The sequence below is a fragment of the Vicugna pacos genome, chromosome 8 (genome assembly GCF_048564905.1).
Source record: "Vicugna pacos chromosome 8, VicPac4, whole genome shotgun sequence".
Lineage (NCBI taxonomy): Eukaryota > Metazoa > Chordata > Mammalia > Artiodactyla > Camelidae > Vicugna > Vicugna pacos.
The window spans coordinates 69,816,030-69,834,026 of NC_132994.1; the positions used below are offsets into that span (position 1 = coordinate 69,816,030).

A 17,997-nucleotide genomic window follows, 5' to 3' on the forward strand; every position below is an offset into this window, starting at 1 on the left:
CAGCCATTTGGGGGCAGTAATAGAAGTTTTAATTTGTTGACCTAAAAATATTTTTATTTCGAAAACATCTTTTCATTCTCATCTAATGAGTAAAAATCATCTTTGCTGCACCTCCTACTCTTGCAGGGATTAACTTTTACATGGCCTTTATCTATCTGCAGTACCTCTTTTGTATAATGATTTTATAACAATTTTCAACTTTCTTTTCTGGGCTGTCCTTAATGGTGGATGGGGCTGGAAAAGAAGGTTAAGTATGGTCAGTTGGTAGTTTTGCTAAATTTTCAACTTTAATTTTAGTAGATTTATCCAGTTATTTTTTTAAAACTAATTTTTCCTTTTCATGAAACTAAAATGAGAAAAGGAGTTTATATTACTGGCTAATGTTTTTAGGTCATTTGAATTTCTCAAACTAGTATCGTAAATTTGTAAATGTATAGTAAATTTAATACACTTTTTGTATCAATTTATGTATGAATGAATATATACCTGTGTAAACAGTGAGGTATTGCTTAAAATGACATTGAATTATGACAGAATTCACAATGAATATGACACAATGTAAGATGAAATAATAGTTTTATCTCATTGGTTATAAAGTTTAGATAAACTGCCACCTACTTAGTATTAAGAAGTTTTAAACTTTTGAACTGCCTGGACACCTGTAACTTTTATATTTTCCTTCATCAAACCTCTTAGAACTTACCAACAGTTGTGTAAAAAATCTTAATAAGAAATAGATGTTAACTTGAAGTATACAGAAAAAGCAATCACATTGAAATGATAATGTAATACTTAATGTTTTACTGTATATGTTTTCTACTTTAATAAAATGATCTGCAGAAAGATATAAAGATAAATATTAAAACATTGCTTTTATTCAAAGTATGATCTGTTTCCAAAAGTTTTGTTTCCAAATTTACATTATTTGTATACACATGTTGCATTAGAAAAGACAAAGGAAATCATGAATAAATACATATATATTGGTCTATATTTTTCATGATTTGATGGTCTATATTTGTTGATAAACACTGGAAATATAGAAATGATTAACTTTTATATCATGTGATTTCTTTGGGTATAACCCCTAGATCTACAAATATATGTCACGTAACTAGTAGAGCTTCACTTGGGCACCTGTCCTACTTTGTCTCAAGGAGGTCGTCTCTGGAGTAGGCATGGTCCCATGCCCATTTGAGCCTTAAAAGTGTCAGTATTCTTCTGTAGAATTCATGTCTGTCAGTATCCTTCAAGTCATGACCTGTAACATGTGTAGGGCATTCCTACCATCTGCTGTCTTGTGGTCAACCAGCTTAAAAGCAAAGCTCAAATTTTACTGAAATTTACTTTTAAAAATTAAGTCTGAAAGAATTATGAACTGTGTATATTCTTTATAAAATGTTCACTGTAGTCATTTCATTGCCATCAACTGACAAAACCTTTTAAAGGTAAATTTATTCTTGGCTAGAAAGACAAATGCATCAAATATATATGTATCATCATTAAATACAGTAAAACTGAGTTTTGGTTTTGTTTTGTTTTTAATAACACTAATATGTAATGCAAGTATGTATACCATCAGCCAGATGGTACGTAAGACTTTAACTTACATATTTATATAAGGTGGAGCGTGTTTTAAATCTTGTTAGATCTACACCTGTGACATATGAGCTGTGTCAAATTGTGGCTCATAAACGTATTTATATTTTCATTGTATGTGTTATAGTCACACATTTATTCATACTTACTTATATGTTTGTTCAGCAGTTACTTACTGGGCTCCTACTCCATGTCAGATACTATTCTAGGTAAGAAACATACAACACTGAATGTCAGGGTACCTGCTCGTATGAGGTTTACATTTTAGTAAAGGGATATACAAGCAAATTTCAGTTGGTAATGTGAGAGAGGAAGAGAGAAGGGCTCTTTGAGGAAGTGACCTTTACACTGAGGTATGAGTGATGTGAAGGGACCAGTGATAAGATCTGGCAGCAGGTTGTCCAGGAGGAGGGAACAGCAAGTGCAAAGGCTCTGAGGTAAGGGAGGGCCATTTTGAAGAACAGAAAGGGAACCAGTGTAGCTGAAATGTGGTGCATGGAGTGAGAGTGGTAGGACTGGGCATCAGTGAGGCAGGCAGAAGCCACTCTGTTTAGCTTCTTGTGGACCACCCTGAAGAACTGAGATAGAATGTAAGGTCTTGGAAAGTTTCGATTAGGGAGTGGAGATGGAGGAGGGACTTGCTTGTGTAGATTCTACAAGTGCTTTCTGAACTGCTTGCCTGGAGCCTTGCTACGAGATGTATGACACCTAGAGGTCTTTTATTTAGACCATTAGTTAGCTTTTGCTGTGCAACAGACAGCCCGTAACTTAGTGCTGACAGCAGCCAACACTTATTTAGCTCATGATCCTGCAGTTGGACAGTCTGGCCTGGGTGATTCTGCTGGTTTCTTCTGGGCTCATTCTCCCTTCTCAGTTAGCTACACTGCTCTGCTAGGTGGCTCTGCTTCCTGAAATTGACTGGCTCTTAGTGATAGTGATGTGGTAACAGAACCGTATGCCTCTTATCCTCCAACGAACGAGTCTGGGCTTGTTCACATGGTGGCTGGTTGACTTTCAAGAGGATAGTTTAAAGTATGCACTGCCTCTTGAATCTTATACTTGGAAGTAGTACACTCTGATTTCTGTGCTGGATCCTGTTGATCCAAGCAAATCACATGCCCAGCCAGATTAAAGGAGGAGAGAAGCAGACTGCCCCTGCATAGTGGGGACTGTTTTTGCACACTGTTCTACACTCAGTGTCTGTTTTCTCTGAGCTGTATCATGAGTCATGACTTCATGACTGCTTTGTGACTTTTAAGTGAAGGTATCTTCACTCAGCATTACTAGAAAGAGGAGTATGACCACAATGCTCACAACGTTTGTCTTAAATTTAACAGCCTAGGATATGAAGATATAGTTAACATCCTTGTATAAAAGATAATGGGAGCATAATACTTGTAGTGAAAAGTATAATTATAATATATCCACTGTTTGTCTTGAAGTCATATTACACTGTATTGAGTACAACAGAAATGCTTTTTGGTTGCATAGATGAAATTTATCATTGTCATTAATATTTATTGGTTCTCTCGATAGGTACCAGTTTTTAGCTAATTTTAAATACATTCAGAGAATACAAGTTCTGTTCAGAGCACTTAACAGTAGAAGGCATCGTTGTGTGTTCTGTTACCAGCTAACCAAGCACCTAGCAGTTTCAGCAGGCTGTGTCCTTGAGCTGTCATGTGGCCCGTATGTGCTAATAAGGAGAATGAGGAGAATAATAAGTGAGAGAAGATTGCTGGCAAGGTTTTACATGGTTTTTTAAGTGTCCTTTTTTTAAATGGATTACAAAAAAGTAAGATGATAATAGTAGTGATACTCATAGCGATAATAAACAATAACGATAAAGAAAAAGACAAAACAACTTCCATGCTTACTAAAATTAAGACTTTGCTGCCTAATGTGAGCTGTCTCTGTGCTTATGTGAAAGGGAGAGGGAGAGAGGTAAGGGAGGGAGGGCATTTCATACAGCCTAAATTGTCATAAACCCTGGGACATGGTTTTGGAGAGCAGTTTATTTATTAATATCTGCTCCTTAATGTAAGTAGAATTGTGCTTAATGGGCCTACTTGGTATATTGGTCTTTTTGGACCAACCAAAGACACAGCAATCTTTGTAAGTGAAATAGTATTTTTAGCCCTGAACATCAGTCTAGGCAAAAATTAGTTTTTTCTCAGAGCATCTGAATTCTTAGTGATTTACTTGTGGATAAATATTGTGACTACAGATTCCATCAGGTTCTTCTCCTTTCTTCACTCCCATCTGCCTTTGGGTTGAATACCTCATGGATAATTTTGCTTTTCCCATCCCTACCTGGAGATGGAGGCAAAATTTATATCATTTTAATGTTTAATTATAGTGAAGATGTGGTATCTCTGATCACTGGAGAAAATAATGGATTTTTCCACATTACAGTTAGTCAAATGGAAAATTAAAATTGAGACACCTCTTCCCCTTGTTATGTCAAAATAAATTATAGATGGATCAAATATTTAAGTGTAAAAAGTATAAAATGAAATGTATTAAAAGAAAATGTGAATGAATACTATAAAATCCTGGAGTGGGCAAGAAATTTTCCAGCATGGCATGTATTTCCAGAAAACATGGAGGAAACAAATGGATAGATTTGAATGTTTATAATGTCAAATTTCTGTATTTAATCCTGCTTTAAAATTCTAACATGTTGAAAGCATTTCCATATGTTATAAAAATTTCTTGAAAACTGAGGTTTTCATGATTGTATAATGATCTGTCATGAATGTCATACTTTATTTAACCATCCCCTATTTTTGTACTTTATTCTAATTTGTCATTATTTCAAATAATGATGGAATATACATACTTAATATATAAACAGTTGATCACAAATTAGATCACAAAGATTTCTCTAGTAGATAGATTGCTGGGTAATGGAAAATTGTTTTTTAGGAGGGCTGTTGTTATTTACATAGCCATCACAAGTGATGAGGGGTCTGGTTATACACACAGACATTGACTACTCTACTTTTAATCTTTGCCAACTTGAAGGATAAGATGTTTACCTACATTTCTATGAGTATTATTGACATTGAACAATTTATTGAACAATTTTTAATTTTATTTTTGGCTTATTTTGTTCACTAAATACTTTTAATTGAACAGGAAACACATGCACTGGTGAGAAAAATTCTTACGTTGTGAGACAAAATATAATGAAAAATAAGTCCCTCCCTTGGGGCAATCACTACTGTGTTTCTTACATATCTTTCCAAAATGACCTAAGTGTATCAATTTTATAACCCACTCCACTTTTATTTATTGTTAACACAGATGTTAACTTACTGTGCACACTGTTTAATTCTTTCTACTTGATGTGATAGAGAAATGTTTTCTTATCTACACATATAGACTCATACACACCTTTTTAACATCATTATAATATTCTGCTGCTTGTCTGTATAAGAATTTATTAAATGCCCCCTTGTTGATGAACAATTTAGTTGATGGTTGTTTTCAGCTTTTTATTATTAGCAATAACTGATAAACAACTTTATAAATTGTTACTTTTGTACTTGAATATCTGGAATTGTTGGGTTAAGACTTAATCATGTGCATATATATTTTGATGGAAACTGCCAAATTGCACTTTGTTCCAATATATTCTTCCATCATCAGTGCAAGACTATGATTTGAGTGACTTCCCACACCTTTGTCAAAATCATAAGTAAGTTTTAAACTTTGGTAATCCACAGGGAGAAAAATAGAATAATATTGGAGGTTTTGATTTGCATTCCTTTAATTATGTATAAGAATCTTTATGTATGATTATAAATCATTATTTGTTACTTTATTTCTTTTTGTGACAGTGTGATCTTGATTTTAGAGTTTTTTAAAAATTAAAATGGACATAGTTTTGCCATTATTTTATTTTGATGGAAATGCTACTGGATATTTGTGTTTTCTGCTTTAGAGATGAAATAAAAAGGACTTTTAAAGTGATTCAAGAAAGAAAGATACAGTTTTACTTCCAAGTTCATGAATTCATATTTTCCCAGTTTTCTTAATAGAATAATTGGAAATTAAAGTGTTTCCATTTTTGCGGTGGTGAGGCTTATTAAAGTAATAGGGAGAGGGAGGAGCCAGTTGAAGGGTTTTGTGCTTGAGTAAAGTGAAAGAACTCTGAATGGCGTACTGCTTCTGAACTTTGTGGACTGAACTTCCAGAGATTTTAGAATTTCTCTCCAGATGGAGGCCTTTTACACACTCGGTTTTGAAAGTGTTGTGTATAGCATCATGTGAAAGAAGTGTGATTTAATGGAAAGGGCCTTATCCGGGACCGAAGCTGTCTGCTTTGTTAGCCTGCGCAAACCGCTTCACACCTGTCCCCTCAGGACCCCTTGACAGGTTCTCTCTCCCAGTGATGTCAGGCCTGCTTCTCATCAGGTATTCAGTTAGCTTTACCTTTGTTACGGCACCTGCGTGGAGAAGGAGAATATTGAGTATTACGTCCTAATTTTTACTTTGATGAAACCTATGGCCTTTTTTCTTGATGATTTTATAACACTGCCAGTTTTAAATCTCCCTAACTGAAGGTTAAAAAGAAAAATGACACCATGAATAATCTCACCACATCATAATGGAATTTAAATTTATTTTTAAATAAAGGTTCAACTACATTTCATGAAAATAGTAATACTTTAGTGAAACTCATCACTTTTTATCTTACAGTACTGAGCACAATGCCTTGCTTGCTGTAAATATCCAGAAAGTCTTTGTTAATGAGTCCAGCAAATGCAGATGATCAGTCCTGTCCTCCCGCTACGTCATTAAATGTTTACACTGAGAGTATACTAATTTTTTCCAATTGTACACTCTTGTTTTGACTTAAAATTGCAACTACTTTATAGCCAAATTAAATTTGATGACGATGGTTGTCTAGTAACTAAAATCCCATCAGATGAGCACGAATTTACTTCTAGCTTATTTACAGGACTTATAGGTATTTGGGGGCTTATGAAATAACGAAAATACTCTTCTTCTTTTTAAAAGATTCAGGTTTATGACAAAAGAACAAAAAAGCTTAGCTTGTTTCTGTTGATATTTAAGTTTAATGACTACTACCTGAAAATTATGTGTGACGGCTGAAATACTCCCTCACTCCCACTAGAGGGGGATTCCTTCCAACTTAGGTAAAAATGCTCTTCGATATAACATGAAAATCTGTGTATGACATTGGTCTTTCTTTTTTATTAAATTGAGGTTAATAATCTCATTTTAAAAATCAGCTGTTTTTCTGTAAGTATTGCACTTAAAATCTTACAGAAACAGAAAATATAAGGGATGCTGAACTAAAGTGCACATGTACTTCTTATTAACCCATAGTGTTTTTGAACAAAACATATATTTTAAAAAGTATTAAATTGGTTAATACTTAGGAATTTCCGTACATCACTTGGAGCCCTCCTGGAGATAAATCTCCAGTGGAGGATGAGGCTGCCCTTTTGAGCTCCATCCCCTTACTCCACTTCCCAAGATCTGTCTTGGTCTCTGTCTACTGACACAGCCACACGGAGAGTTCCTAAATTCCACTTGAAAGCTTTGGTTTGCTATCATCTCAAGTTGTCAAATATATTAAAGCCATATGTTTAAATAGATTCCTGTTTGCTATTGAATTTTCTTAATACTTTGACTTTTTGCAATATGTTAAGCAAATGCAGAACTCACTCTGGAGATGATTTTTGTGGGTTTAAAAATATAACATATTTTTAAAGTAATTGTATCCATATTAAAATATCATATCAAAGGTGAATGTACCCAACACTGAGGTGTGCAGATATGATCTCTGTGTATAATTCAAGAGTAAATGTCATATTGGGTTTATAGTAGTTAAGATTTGGTGAATTTGTTGCTTATGTTTTCCTTTAAAGTCTCCAATGTTGATTACAGGATTTAACGTAAAAATATTTGAGGTTACTAACCTAATGTTGTGAAGGGTAGGACTTAGGAGATTCAAACATATGCAAGTTGCAAAATAACTGGGGTTTTTTTCCTTCTCAAACTGAAAGTCTATGATAAGATCTTGTTTCTGAATCTAACAATTAGCTTTGGAAATCTAAGTGTAAACAGAAATGCTGTCAGTGAATCTTACGATGATTTTGTGCTATAGTTGATCCAACATTTCAGTCTTCAGCCTAAAATCACACTTGGCCTCGGAAACATATGGTTTTCATCAGAATGAAGCTGCTCATCTTCTCAGTCCCTAATCATGCGTTTCTCTTGCTTTGTGCACCAGACTCTGTCAGGTACCAGGTGGTGGGTGAGCCTCGCTTTCAGTAAAGCAGCTGGAGAGTACAATTTGTTTCCTCATTTCTTTTTTGACCCCTTTACTTTTGTACTGGATGACAATCTTATTGAAATGATCTTCCTTTCTGTTTTTTCTTTCCCCAAGGGAAGAATCCAATTTTGTTTTATAGTAGGATACTTTGGATGGCCTATGTCTTCTGCTTAAACGCCTACCACAAGGGCCTAATTTTAAAAGGTTTAAAACTAACAGTGAAGCCAGCAAGTCTGATTTTATTGCCCTACTCCCACTGTCTTCCCCAGACACTTAAAAAGTACTCTTATTTGTTCTGTTGCTTCTTTCCTTGCTCTTTTCCATCATATAGTGGTACTTCGGAGTAGTCAAAGTTAAATGCTTTCTACACCAGACTGAATAATTATGTTTAAAAAACAGTAATTATCAATACACGTCTTGTTCCACACAGCTTTTAAATTCATGTTAATGAGCTGTGTCTTCTAATGCATAAGACTGACAGGCAATTTTGAAATTTTGCCATCATTTCCCAACTTGTTGTTTAGACTCTGCCCGCCTCTTCCTGAGTATTGCTTTCAGGAACCCTTGCTCTGCAGCATTCCCGAGATGCAGGACTACCCACTCTGATATGAGCAGGACAAGAAATTACTAGCAGCTTCACAAGCGTGATGAAATTGCTTTACGAAGCATAACTTTTCCCTCACTGTCAGTAAAAGATCAAAAAGTATGTGCAACATCTTGTGATTTAAGTGAGAAGGATGATTCTTCTAACTTCCTAGATCATTCTGAGGAGCTTACACCACCACTTCAACATGATGGCAAATATATTAATTTGATAGGTGCTCACCCTGTTATAAAACTGGAACCCGGGACAGTGACCTGGATTTATACCCCACTCTTGAAGAGACTCACAGATCTCTCTTTCCTGACACCTGACATAAATTGAAAACCAGTTTTCTCAGAACTCTTAGTTCCAGACCACACCTGTGCTTTGGTGTCTGCGGCTAGACACAAGGAAGGTTGCTGAGTGCCTAAATTATTTTTTTCCTTATGATTTCAGGTTGAAGTCTTGACCTCGGAGGATACCGCCTTTGGACTCAAGGTGTGTAGTCTGATGTAGCTTACTGTACAGGTTTCATCAGCTCCCCTAAGTGGATTAGAAGGCTCAACAGAGAGGACTTGTTTTTTAAATCAGATGGGGAGCACTTAAAATCTTCTGAAGTTTGATTTCCCTTTTATCAGGATTAAGATTAGACTATGATAGTATTTCTTTCTTCCTTTTTCCTTTGTTGTGGAGAATATGAAAAATAGTAGAGGAAACCAAGGGTGTTATTTTGGTAGAAAATGACTTCTAAATTTGAATGGAATAGAAATTACTGAATAGAAATAGCCATGGAATAGAAATTACTGAAATTTCCCTCAGTTTGGGGACTGTGAAATCTAACCACTGGATATTATCAGAATGCTATTTTTGATTCATAACTCGAGCTTCATTCACTCATGCATTCATTATCCCTGCCTCAAATATTTATTGAACTCCTGTATTCCAATCACGACCATATTAAATTTCAGCTCCTGCCCTTAAGTTGCTCACCATCGGTTGGTGGGTATAGGCAGATGAATTACCCTGCGGCGTGGCTGTCCCCATGCTGGAGCTGTGCCGAGGACTGTGGGAGTGCAGTGGAGTTGAGTGGGAAGGCTTTCTAGGAGGTTGATCCCTGGGCCGAGCCTGAGGGCTACTTAGGCAAGAGAGAAGAAATGAGAGCTGTTTTCAGGTCAGAAGGGAACCATGAAAAAAAATCGAAGGGAACTAAAAGTAGTTAAATTCTCCCTGTGTGGCAAGGTGTAGAGTTGAAAAGGTTAAAGATTTGAATTTTATCCTATAGAAAATGCGAAGCTATTAAAAGAGGTAAAGTCAAGTAGTGGTTAGATTTGCAACTTAGATGATTTTGGCCACTTTGTAGAGGATGGACTTGCCAGAGACCAGTGAAGAGTGCTTGAATAGGTCAGGTGGAGACCCATGTGGGCCTGAGCTAGTGGAAGAGGAAAGAGATCCTTAAGAAGTAAATCTGTGGGACCTGGTGATCACAGATGTGCATGGTGAAGAAGGCAGAGGAGCTGAGGATGAGACCAAGGAATTGATTGGCTGCACTGAGATATAGAACACAGAGGAAGAGTCACAGATTTTAAGAATTATAATCTTCCAGACCTGTAGTTTTTATCAGATTTACTTGCCTTTTGTATGTATTTGCTAGTAATTCTTAAACCAAGGAAAAAAAAAACGGGTAAGAAGTACTTGCGGATCAGTCTGACTTCACTTTCATGTAGCCACACAGAAGTACAGTGTAGGTGCCATCAATTACTTTGAAAGTCAGGAGCTTCCAAGGATAGTTGGTGAAGATTTGAGAGCGCAAGTTATGGGTGATTACTCTCACCTGACTCCTACTTTCCCTTCTAGATGCTTGGGGTTTTGTTAGTACAATCTGATAGCTGTGCTGCAGATGTAGGTGGATGACATTGTAATACTACCAGAATCAAAACTGTTTAGAGGTTATAAGCTTAGCAAGGTTTACATTATAAATAAATATAGATTAAAAGTAAAAAGATAGATTAACACCTTATAAATATTTAAATACTTGGTAAACCAGCTCAAGTTTTATATCCTTAATATGTTTTTTGTGCTTCTGTATCTGCCAAAAAATTACTAAAAGAAAATTTTAATTATAAATAGAGCTAATTTGGTATTATTTGCAATAATTAACATATGGTCATCTTCTAAATTTTTTAGTTTTTATTTGATCCCAGCATGTGTGCAGAATATTCATTGCATATTTAATGAACCTATTGTCTCAGTTCTTCTGAATTCGTCTCCATAATCCTTCATACTTCTGAGTGTGCAGCAGTCTTATGGACGATTGTTATACCAACAGCTCTCATAGTCTGCCCCACTGTGTGAAGGCTTCACATTTGTTTCATAGCTAAATTAGCAGATTGCTTTTGTAGCTTAAATCAGTTTGTAGAAACACAATTTGAAATTTTTTTCTAATTGATTTTCAAAGAATTTCACTTTTGCATATCTAATCCAAAATACTTACACATATAATTAAAACTAACAATTTTGACAATTTTTATTGTTTTATCTGTGAGTCAGCAAATATATATTTTTTTTAAATTTTAACTGAAGTATAGTTGATTTACAATGTAGTGTTACAGCAGATATATTTTTATCTTGTTTCTTAAAAGGTCTTGGTATTCAGTATTGGTCAGGTTTTTGAACACTTATCCACGATTGACCTTTCTTCTTGTTTTTGTATACATGGGGGAAATAACTCAAATATCTGACTCACTGGTAATACATCAATGGCGTCATCTTGGTGGATGAGTAGACCTCTGGAGTATGTGTGTTTCCCGTGTATGACTCTGATCCTTTTAGTGATCTTTAATGTGCCTTTGATCTTTCTTTCCCTTTTTTTTTTTTGGTGGGGGGGCAGTTTCTAATTATTGCTTTTTGTATGCTTCTCCTTCCAAGTCAAACTAAAATCCACAAGCTTAATATTTACTTAATATCTACAAGCGTGAGTTCATCTGTCTCGCTGGAAAATGACTTAACTGTGTTGGGACTGAGTACAAATAACCTATTTCTGTGTATGAGTGTGGTGAAACCATAATCCAGGAAAACAAACTTGCAGCACTTCAAACCTATCATGGCTATTATAACTGTTTTAAGATTAATTTTTTAAAGCTAATCTAATGGGAAATATCCGTGCTCTTTGTTATTCTTCATAAATTTTAATTTTACTCCAATCCTGATTCATTGTTTTATTAGGCTTATCTCAGTCAAAGGTAACTTAGAATTTGAAATGATAATAACTGTTTCACAGTATATTAAACAGTTCTGCTGCTTTCCAGTGGTTCTGATTTTTTTCCATTGAATTTAGATAACTTTGATTTTCTTGAATTTGTTTCTGCTCAGGTCTAATAAGATGCTTAATTAATTTAAAATTACGTGTACTAATACAAACAAGAATTTCAGTGAATAGAAGAGGTGCTTCAAAATAAAAATGAGCAAAGATATTTGGAAAGTTCTACAAACTGCAGACCACTGATTTTGACTTCAGTTCTAATCAAGACTTGAATGTATTAAAAAGTTTATAATTCTCTAGAATAATAAATTAGGGATCTGAGGGGCAAACAACGTGGGTTGGTTCTTCCTACAAGATAAGTATGCCTTCTGTATCATTAATGTATTAGGTAAAGCTGCCTAGTGATGAGAAGATAAATCAGCTAAGCAAGTGAGTAATTATATTGTTAAACATAGAAAAAGGCTAAAAATTTGACTTTGTTACTTATGAGTTCTATAAGGAAATTTATAGTAAGGACGTAAAAAGGAGGAGTGAATAAAATATCCCTGGGTCATTAAAAAAGAAAAACTATGTAAACATAACTTTTCCATAAATTTCAAGAGATCATCTCAGAATCTAAATAAATTAAAAGTTGTTTGACGACAAATCTCTTGCCTTCTCATTTGTTGTAGACAGCTAAGTCAAGAATTACAATGAAGCAAGATTTTTATTTAAACTACTCCATATGAGTTAGGCACTATTGTTGATCCCAGGATTAGGTGAGGAAATAGGAATTCACACAGCTAATCAATCAATAACAGCAGTGGGATTGCAACCAGGAGGGTCAGCCCCAAGCCTGTCCTCTCTTCTGAGTGTCCCAAGAACCAGTGAGTCCCACACTGCTACCTGCCCTCCTCCTCACTTCCCATCTCATCTTAGCTGCCCTCACCTCCGTCTCCACTCTGCCCATCTTGCTAAGGTCCCTAATGATTTCTCTGACCTTCACTATAGGAGAACAACTTGCCTCTTGGCAGCATCTGCCTCAGTTGGCCTCTTGTTCATTGCTTTGCTGCCTTCCTCTGGCTTCCCCAGCAGCACTCTGCCAGCCGTCCTCACGTGAGCCTGGCCAGGGTTTCTCTTCCTCCCCACAGCCATGGCGGTTTCACCAGGGCTCCATTCTCCTCCTCCTTGATTATGCCAGTGACACCTCTTCCTCTATCTCCAGGGCTTGTTCTTAACTACCTTGCAGAAGGAGTGAATATGCAGAAAGCCAAGATAAGATTTTAAAGTTGTTTAATACAACATACTTCCTGGAATAAATTCCTACTTGCTTGGCAGTAATATAATTTGGTTAAATAATTTTTAAAGACTTTTCCTTTTGAAAGATGGGTGGATAGAAATATGTATATTGTATACTACCAGTTCTCTTTTTTCCAATTATAAATAAGCATTAGAAATCCACAAATCCAAAAATATTTTGATATACTATTTCGGCTGATGTAGTCTTTGGAAGGACACTCTGAATTTTATGCCTCTTTTTATAATTTTTGATAGAAATTATTACCCCCCAAAAAATGTGTGTGGGGAGATCAGTTTTTAAAGAAGGATAAGAAAAATCAAGCATATGTGTTACTCTTTTAAAAAAAGAATAGGAAGAATGAAAATAAAACATAGCTCACCATAGGAGCCCACAGGTGACAGAGCCTTCTCTCCTGTGTGCTCTTTAAGCTGCTGCTCTTCTTAGAGGTCACCAGCCCGTGGTCCCCTGGTGAGGAGGAGAGTGCCAGCCTCCCTTCTCTGCCCCGAACTTTTAAACCAGCCCCTAGAAGAGGCATATTAAACTTAGTAAGGGCTTTTCCCCAGAACTCTGATGCAGGACCCACTCTTCATTGTGTATCTCCCCTTACATACTTTCCCCCTTTCCTGTCTTTTCCTGAAACTACACTCCCCTAGAATCTTAAGATTTTATCTCTGCAGAAGATCTTCAAAATCCTTGGAGGTGCCTTCTTCCATTTTGAGATGAGGGAGCTGAAGGCCAAAGAAGTCCTTGTTCCCAAGGTCATAGCTCCTTACTGACAGGGGTGGGACTAGAAATCAGGATTTTAGTAATTTCATTATTTTTCCTATTAATATTTAAATAAAAAGATTTAGTAATTCCTATTAATATTTAAATTACTCACCTTTTTATTCTCTCTTGGCAGTAATTTTTAGTATTTGTTTTAGGCATCTAAAATTTATTGTTGTTTTAAAGAAAAGACTAAGCTTAAAATGTCTCAAAATAAGATTTTATAGTGAATACTAAATTTGTTTACTCTTATGTATTACTTTTTATTCACATTTTGGTTGATTAAATATCTTAGAAAAAAATAACATCGGAGTTCAAACAGGTCTTCTAACCCCGACTGACATAGCAACTCTCCCGAGCCCTTAACCTCCCTCTGAGTCTAATACCCTCATACCTCACCTTCCGTTCAAATGCTTTTCCATCTTCTTGCTGAATTTCAAATTTGTCTTCTCTCCAGACTGTTTATATTCTTCCTCTTCTGTGCCATTACTCCTCAGTACTGCAGACTTTTGAGCCTCATCCTCTGCGCTTATACGGCACTTAACTGTGAAACTGATTTGGAACTTCTCTTCTGCCAACTTGTTTTTGTTTTCTTTTGTATATGGGAGACAGCATGGTATGGCCTGGCCCTGCTCCATTATGTGACATTTTTTCAAGCAAGATTGTAAGCTTAGCGACTCCATTTTGTTCATCTTTTTATATCCATATTGACTTGCACTTGGTTCACAGTGAATAATTGTTGCTGACTATATAGCGTTTTATTGCTGGTTTAACAATCGTGATGGTAATGAGCAAAAAAAACCTCTGTGATATTAACACATTACTACTGTCCCCCTCTTTTTCTCTTTGGGATTTTTGCACTGATTCTCCCATTATCTGAATTAGTATACTCATTTGGCATTTTATAGAAGCTCTGTAGAGCCCAACTGAAGGAACGTATTCTTTGCTAATGCTTGTTGAAGCTGTTGAGTGGTTCTGGTTGACACTGAAAACTTGTTGGTTCCAATTTATTTTACCACTAACTTAAATATCTTTGCTAATCTAGGTTCTTTGGTTACATTCATTGATTTCATCCTATTTCATTCTGCTGCGTTTCATTCAAATACCTGTGGAATATACATTAATGTTATATTCTGGGAGTGCAGTGTTAAGAATAATAAACCCTTGCTTCCATGGACTTTACATTCTTGACACAAATTTTGGAATGATCTTATTCCAGGAAGAAATTCTAGACAAGATGTAAATTTATATTCTCCTTTTGTGTATAGTTTTTTTTTTGCTACTCTGTGGTATAATTATTTTAATTGAATCTTTTGTTGTATTCTGCAAAATGGAATAGGATTCCAATTTGACTTGTAAAACTTACAATAACAAAGGGATTAGTCACCTATAAACAAAATTTCAAATAAGATAAAAGTGAAGTTTATTTTATCATTTTAAAAGTAAGGTACTTTTTAATTGTGGAAAATTGTATAGCTGGGGGATCATATTTGGCAGTGACTTAAGTTACCTTTGGACTTATTCCTGTATTTTGACATCTGGCCATTATGAAAATCACCTATATTTCCTTCCTTTCCTTTATGAAAGTAAAACATTAGGAATCAATCTGTAACTATCTAACTGCTTGTCATAATGTCTAAGGGGGAAATAGAACACATCATTGGTAGCCCATCTCTGAGTGGGCTCCAGTTTCCTTTACTAAGAACCAAAAAGGTGATCTTAATGATATGTGGGAGGAGGTTCACTGGCTATTTTTCTTTTCTGATCAGTCCAACTTACAGGACTCCTGCCTGATCAGTTCTCACTGCATATTCTGGTCATCTAGAACCATGCTGTCCAGTATGGTGTTTACTAGACATGTATGCTAGTTAAATTTAAATTAATTAACATTAAATTAAAATTTTATTTCTTAAGCCACACCAGCTACATTTCAATAGCTCCATGTTGTTAGCAGCTACCACATTGGCAGAGTGCATATATAGAACATTTCCAACTTAAAAGAAAGTTCTTTGGCCAGAACTGGTCTAGAAAATAAAGGTTCCAAATATTCGTATGACACAAACTTTGTAACATAACACGTTTCACAATTAGAATAGAAATTTTTTTAATTGATGAAAAATCCTGAGGATTAGAGCAGATTAGTTGAGGACAGAAGGAATTTGCTGTTCTAGTAAAGTAACACAGAGCAGAGGGATGTTCTGTTCAGTAAAAATATAATATATATAATAAAGTTGGCATTTCCCATTGAATTTTGAGAGTAGAAAGGTTTTAAACCATGTCATGAAATTAGGCATACTTCTGGTGGTGACTCTTGTAGTGGGCCATTAATTCATTGATTTACCTGGGGTTATGCCCGGGGACTCTGAATATAGTACTTCAGATTTAGAGTGTTTACCTTCGTGTAGTAAGAGATTCTCCCTGTTCAAATATCCTTCGTTTATTAATATAACCACATGAAAACATACATTAATCTTCTATTTAAAAACACATTTTTTTTCTTGTGAAGCTATGTTAACTCTTGTTCTTCTCAGTTCTTTCCATCTTCTTTCCAGGATGTATTTTCTAGTGAATTTGCTTGGAATTAACTCTCTAAAATGGGTGTGAATATAAATTAGGTGAAAAAAGTGTATTTGAAGTAACAATGTCATTGAAAATGAAACCAGCAGTTTTTTGAAGTTTTTGAAGTTTATAATCTTATCAACTCATATTACTTTTCATAATATGAAGGATTTATTTTTGTGTTTACAATTTTTTATTTAATGAAAATCTACTAAAATTTTTTAGAGGAATAGAGGACCAAGCTTATTCTTTACTGTTTCAGTCACTGAATCTATATTAAAATGATGAAATATATATTGGTAAAGTAAAATAATTTTCTATTTCTCCGTAAAAGAAAGATTGGAGAAGGAAAAAAAGCCATGGCAGTTCTCAAGTCTGGGTTTGAGAATCCATGTTGTGTTGCTCCCTTCTTTTGTTAGAGAATTCCCAGCCTCTCCTTCTGCCATCTGCTGGTGGTTCAAACACTTACATGTTTGATTTTCAAAACCAATCTGCTTTATTCTTACTTAGAAAAGATTTTGGGGAAATGTTCTGTTTCTATTCACCTGTAATATTTTGATGCAGTTTTGCTTGTCATGTTTAATTATATTTTTGAAGGCTACTAGCTTCTTTTTCAAGTCTGTCTTTGAGGGTTATATGAATGTAAAATTTAGAAAAGACAGAACACTATGAAGGCCAAAGCACTGAGAGATACAGACTTACTGATAAAAGGTCTTGGGCGCCATGAAGAAGAGTTACTTGAGAGTTGTTGGGGGTCTTCCCTAATCTCTGAATGTGGATTAAATGTGGAGCAGCAATCCCGTCCCGCTCTTTTGTAATTAAGACTGCTTGACTGAAAGTGAGCAGACCATATTTTACTTTAAGTCCTAGTATAGGATTAGACAATTGATTTCTTGGTATCACTAAGGTTCTTTCCAGCTCTAAAATGCTGCAGGTCTTCCCATACTCATTAAGTCAGACCTTCAGTTCTGTCCTCTTTTATTCTTCTCCTGACTTCTCCCTGCTACTAGTCTTAAGCTGTTCTCATTGTCTTGGGAAAAATATAAATACTTTTTGTCCATGAACAAATCTTCCTAATGAAATAAAGCTAGACTTTTTTTTTTTTTAAAGAGAAGCAAAGTATAGGTGTTTTATTTTCTGCCTCATTTAATCTCCTGTCCTAACTTCCTTTGGAACCACCTTCACTAACTAGAGGCTTTAGATTCATGGGTCAGTTATTTGTTCATCATTTTCTCAAAGAGAAAGTGATCCAAAATAGGAATCTCAAATTTTTTTTTTCACAATGAGTAAGGCTGAGGGAGGTAACATGACTGATTGTAGGCCCTATTTAGTGGCAAAGTAGAAAAAATTCAAGTTTCTGCCCCCCAGGCCAGTGCCCTTTATACAAAATTACAGTAATGCTTATTTTAGTATTCCCAGTACTGAAACTATAGATTGGATTGAATCTTACAGAATTGACATTTTTATAGTTCAAAAACTGGTCTAATGTTTGACAATTGCATATGTCTCAGTTCAATGTATTAGGGCTCTCCTATATCATTTTAGGTCTACATTCAATAGTGAAAACACTGTTTTTCTTTAAAAGCTGTTTATCCCACCTGGAGTGTGTATGTGCATTTTGTTTGAAACAGTGAGTGATC

The 17,997-nt window shown here is 35.3% G+C and overlaps 1 protein-coding gene across 8 annotated transcripts in view; it reads left to right on the forward strand.

The window, feature by feature from the left end:
• ARID1B (AT-rich interaction domain 1B) overlaps nucleotides 1-17,997 on the forward strand; it is a 380,554-nt gene that overhangs the window by 213,584 nt on the left and 148,973 nt on the right. For 5 of the 8 annotated variants that reach the window (XM_072966099.1, XM_072966096.1, XM_072966101.1 and 2 more), the window contains exon 5: nucleotides 8,952-8,993. The exons of the other annotated variants lie outside the window; for them this stretch is intronic. In XM_072966099.1, the coding sequence (XP_072822200.1) occupies nucleotides 8,952-8,993 (42 nt within the window). The remainder of the gene's footprint in view (nucleotides 1-8,951; nucleotides 8,994-17,997) is intronic. 8 annotated transcript variants of the gene reach the window in all.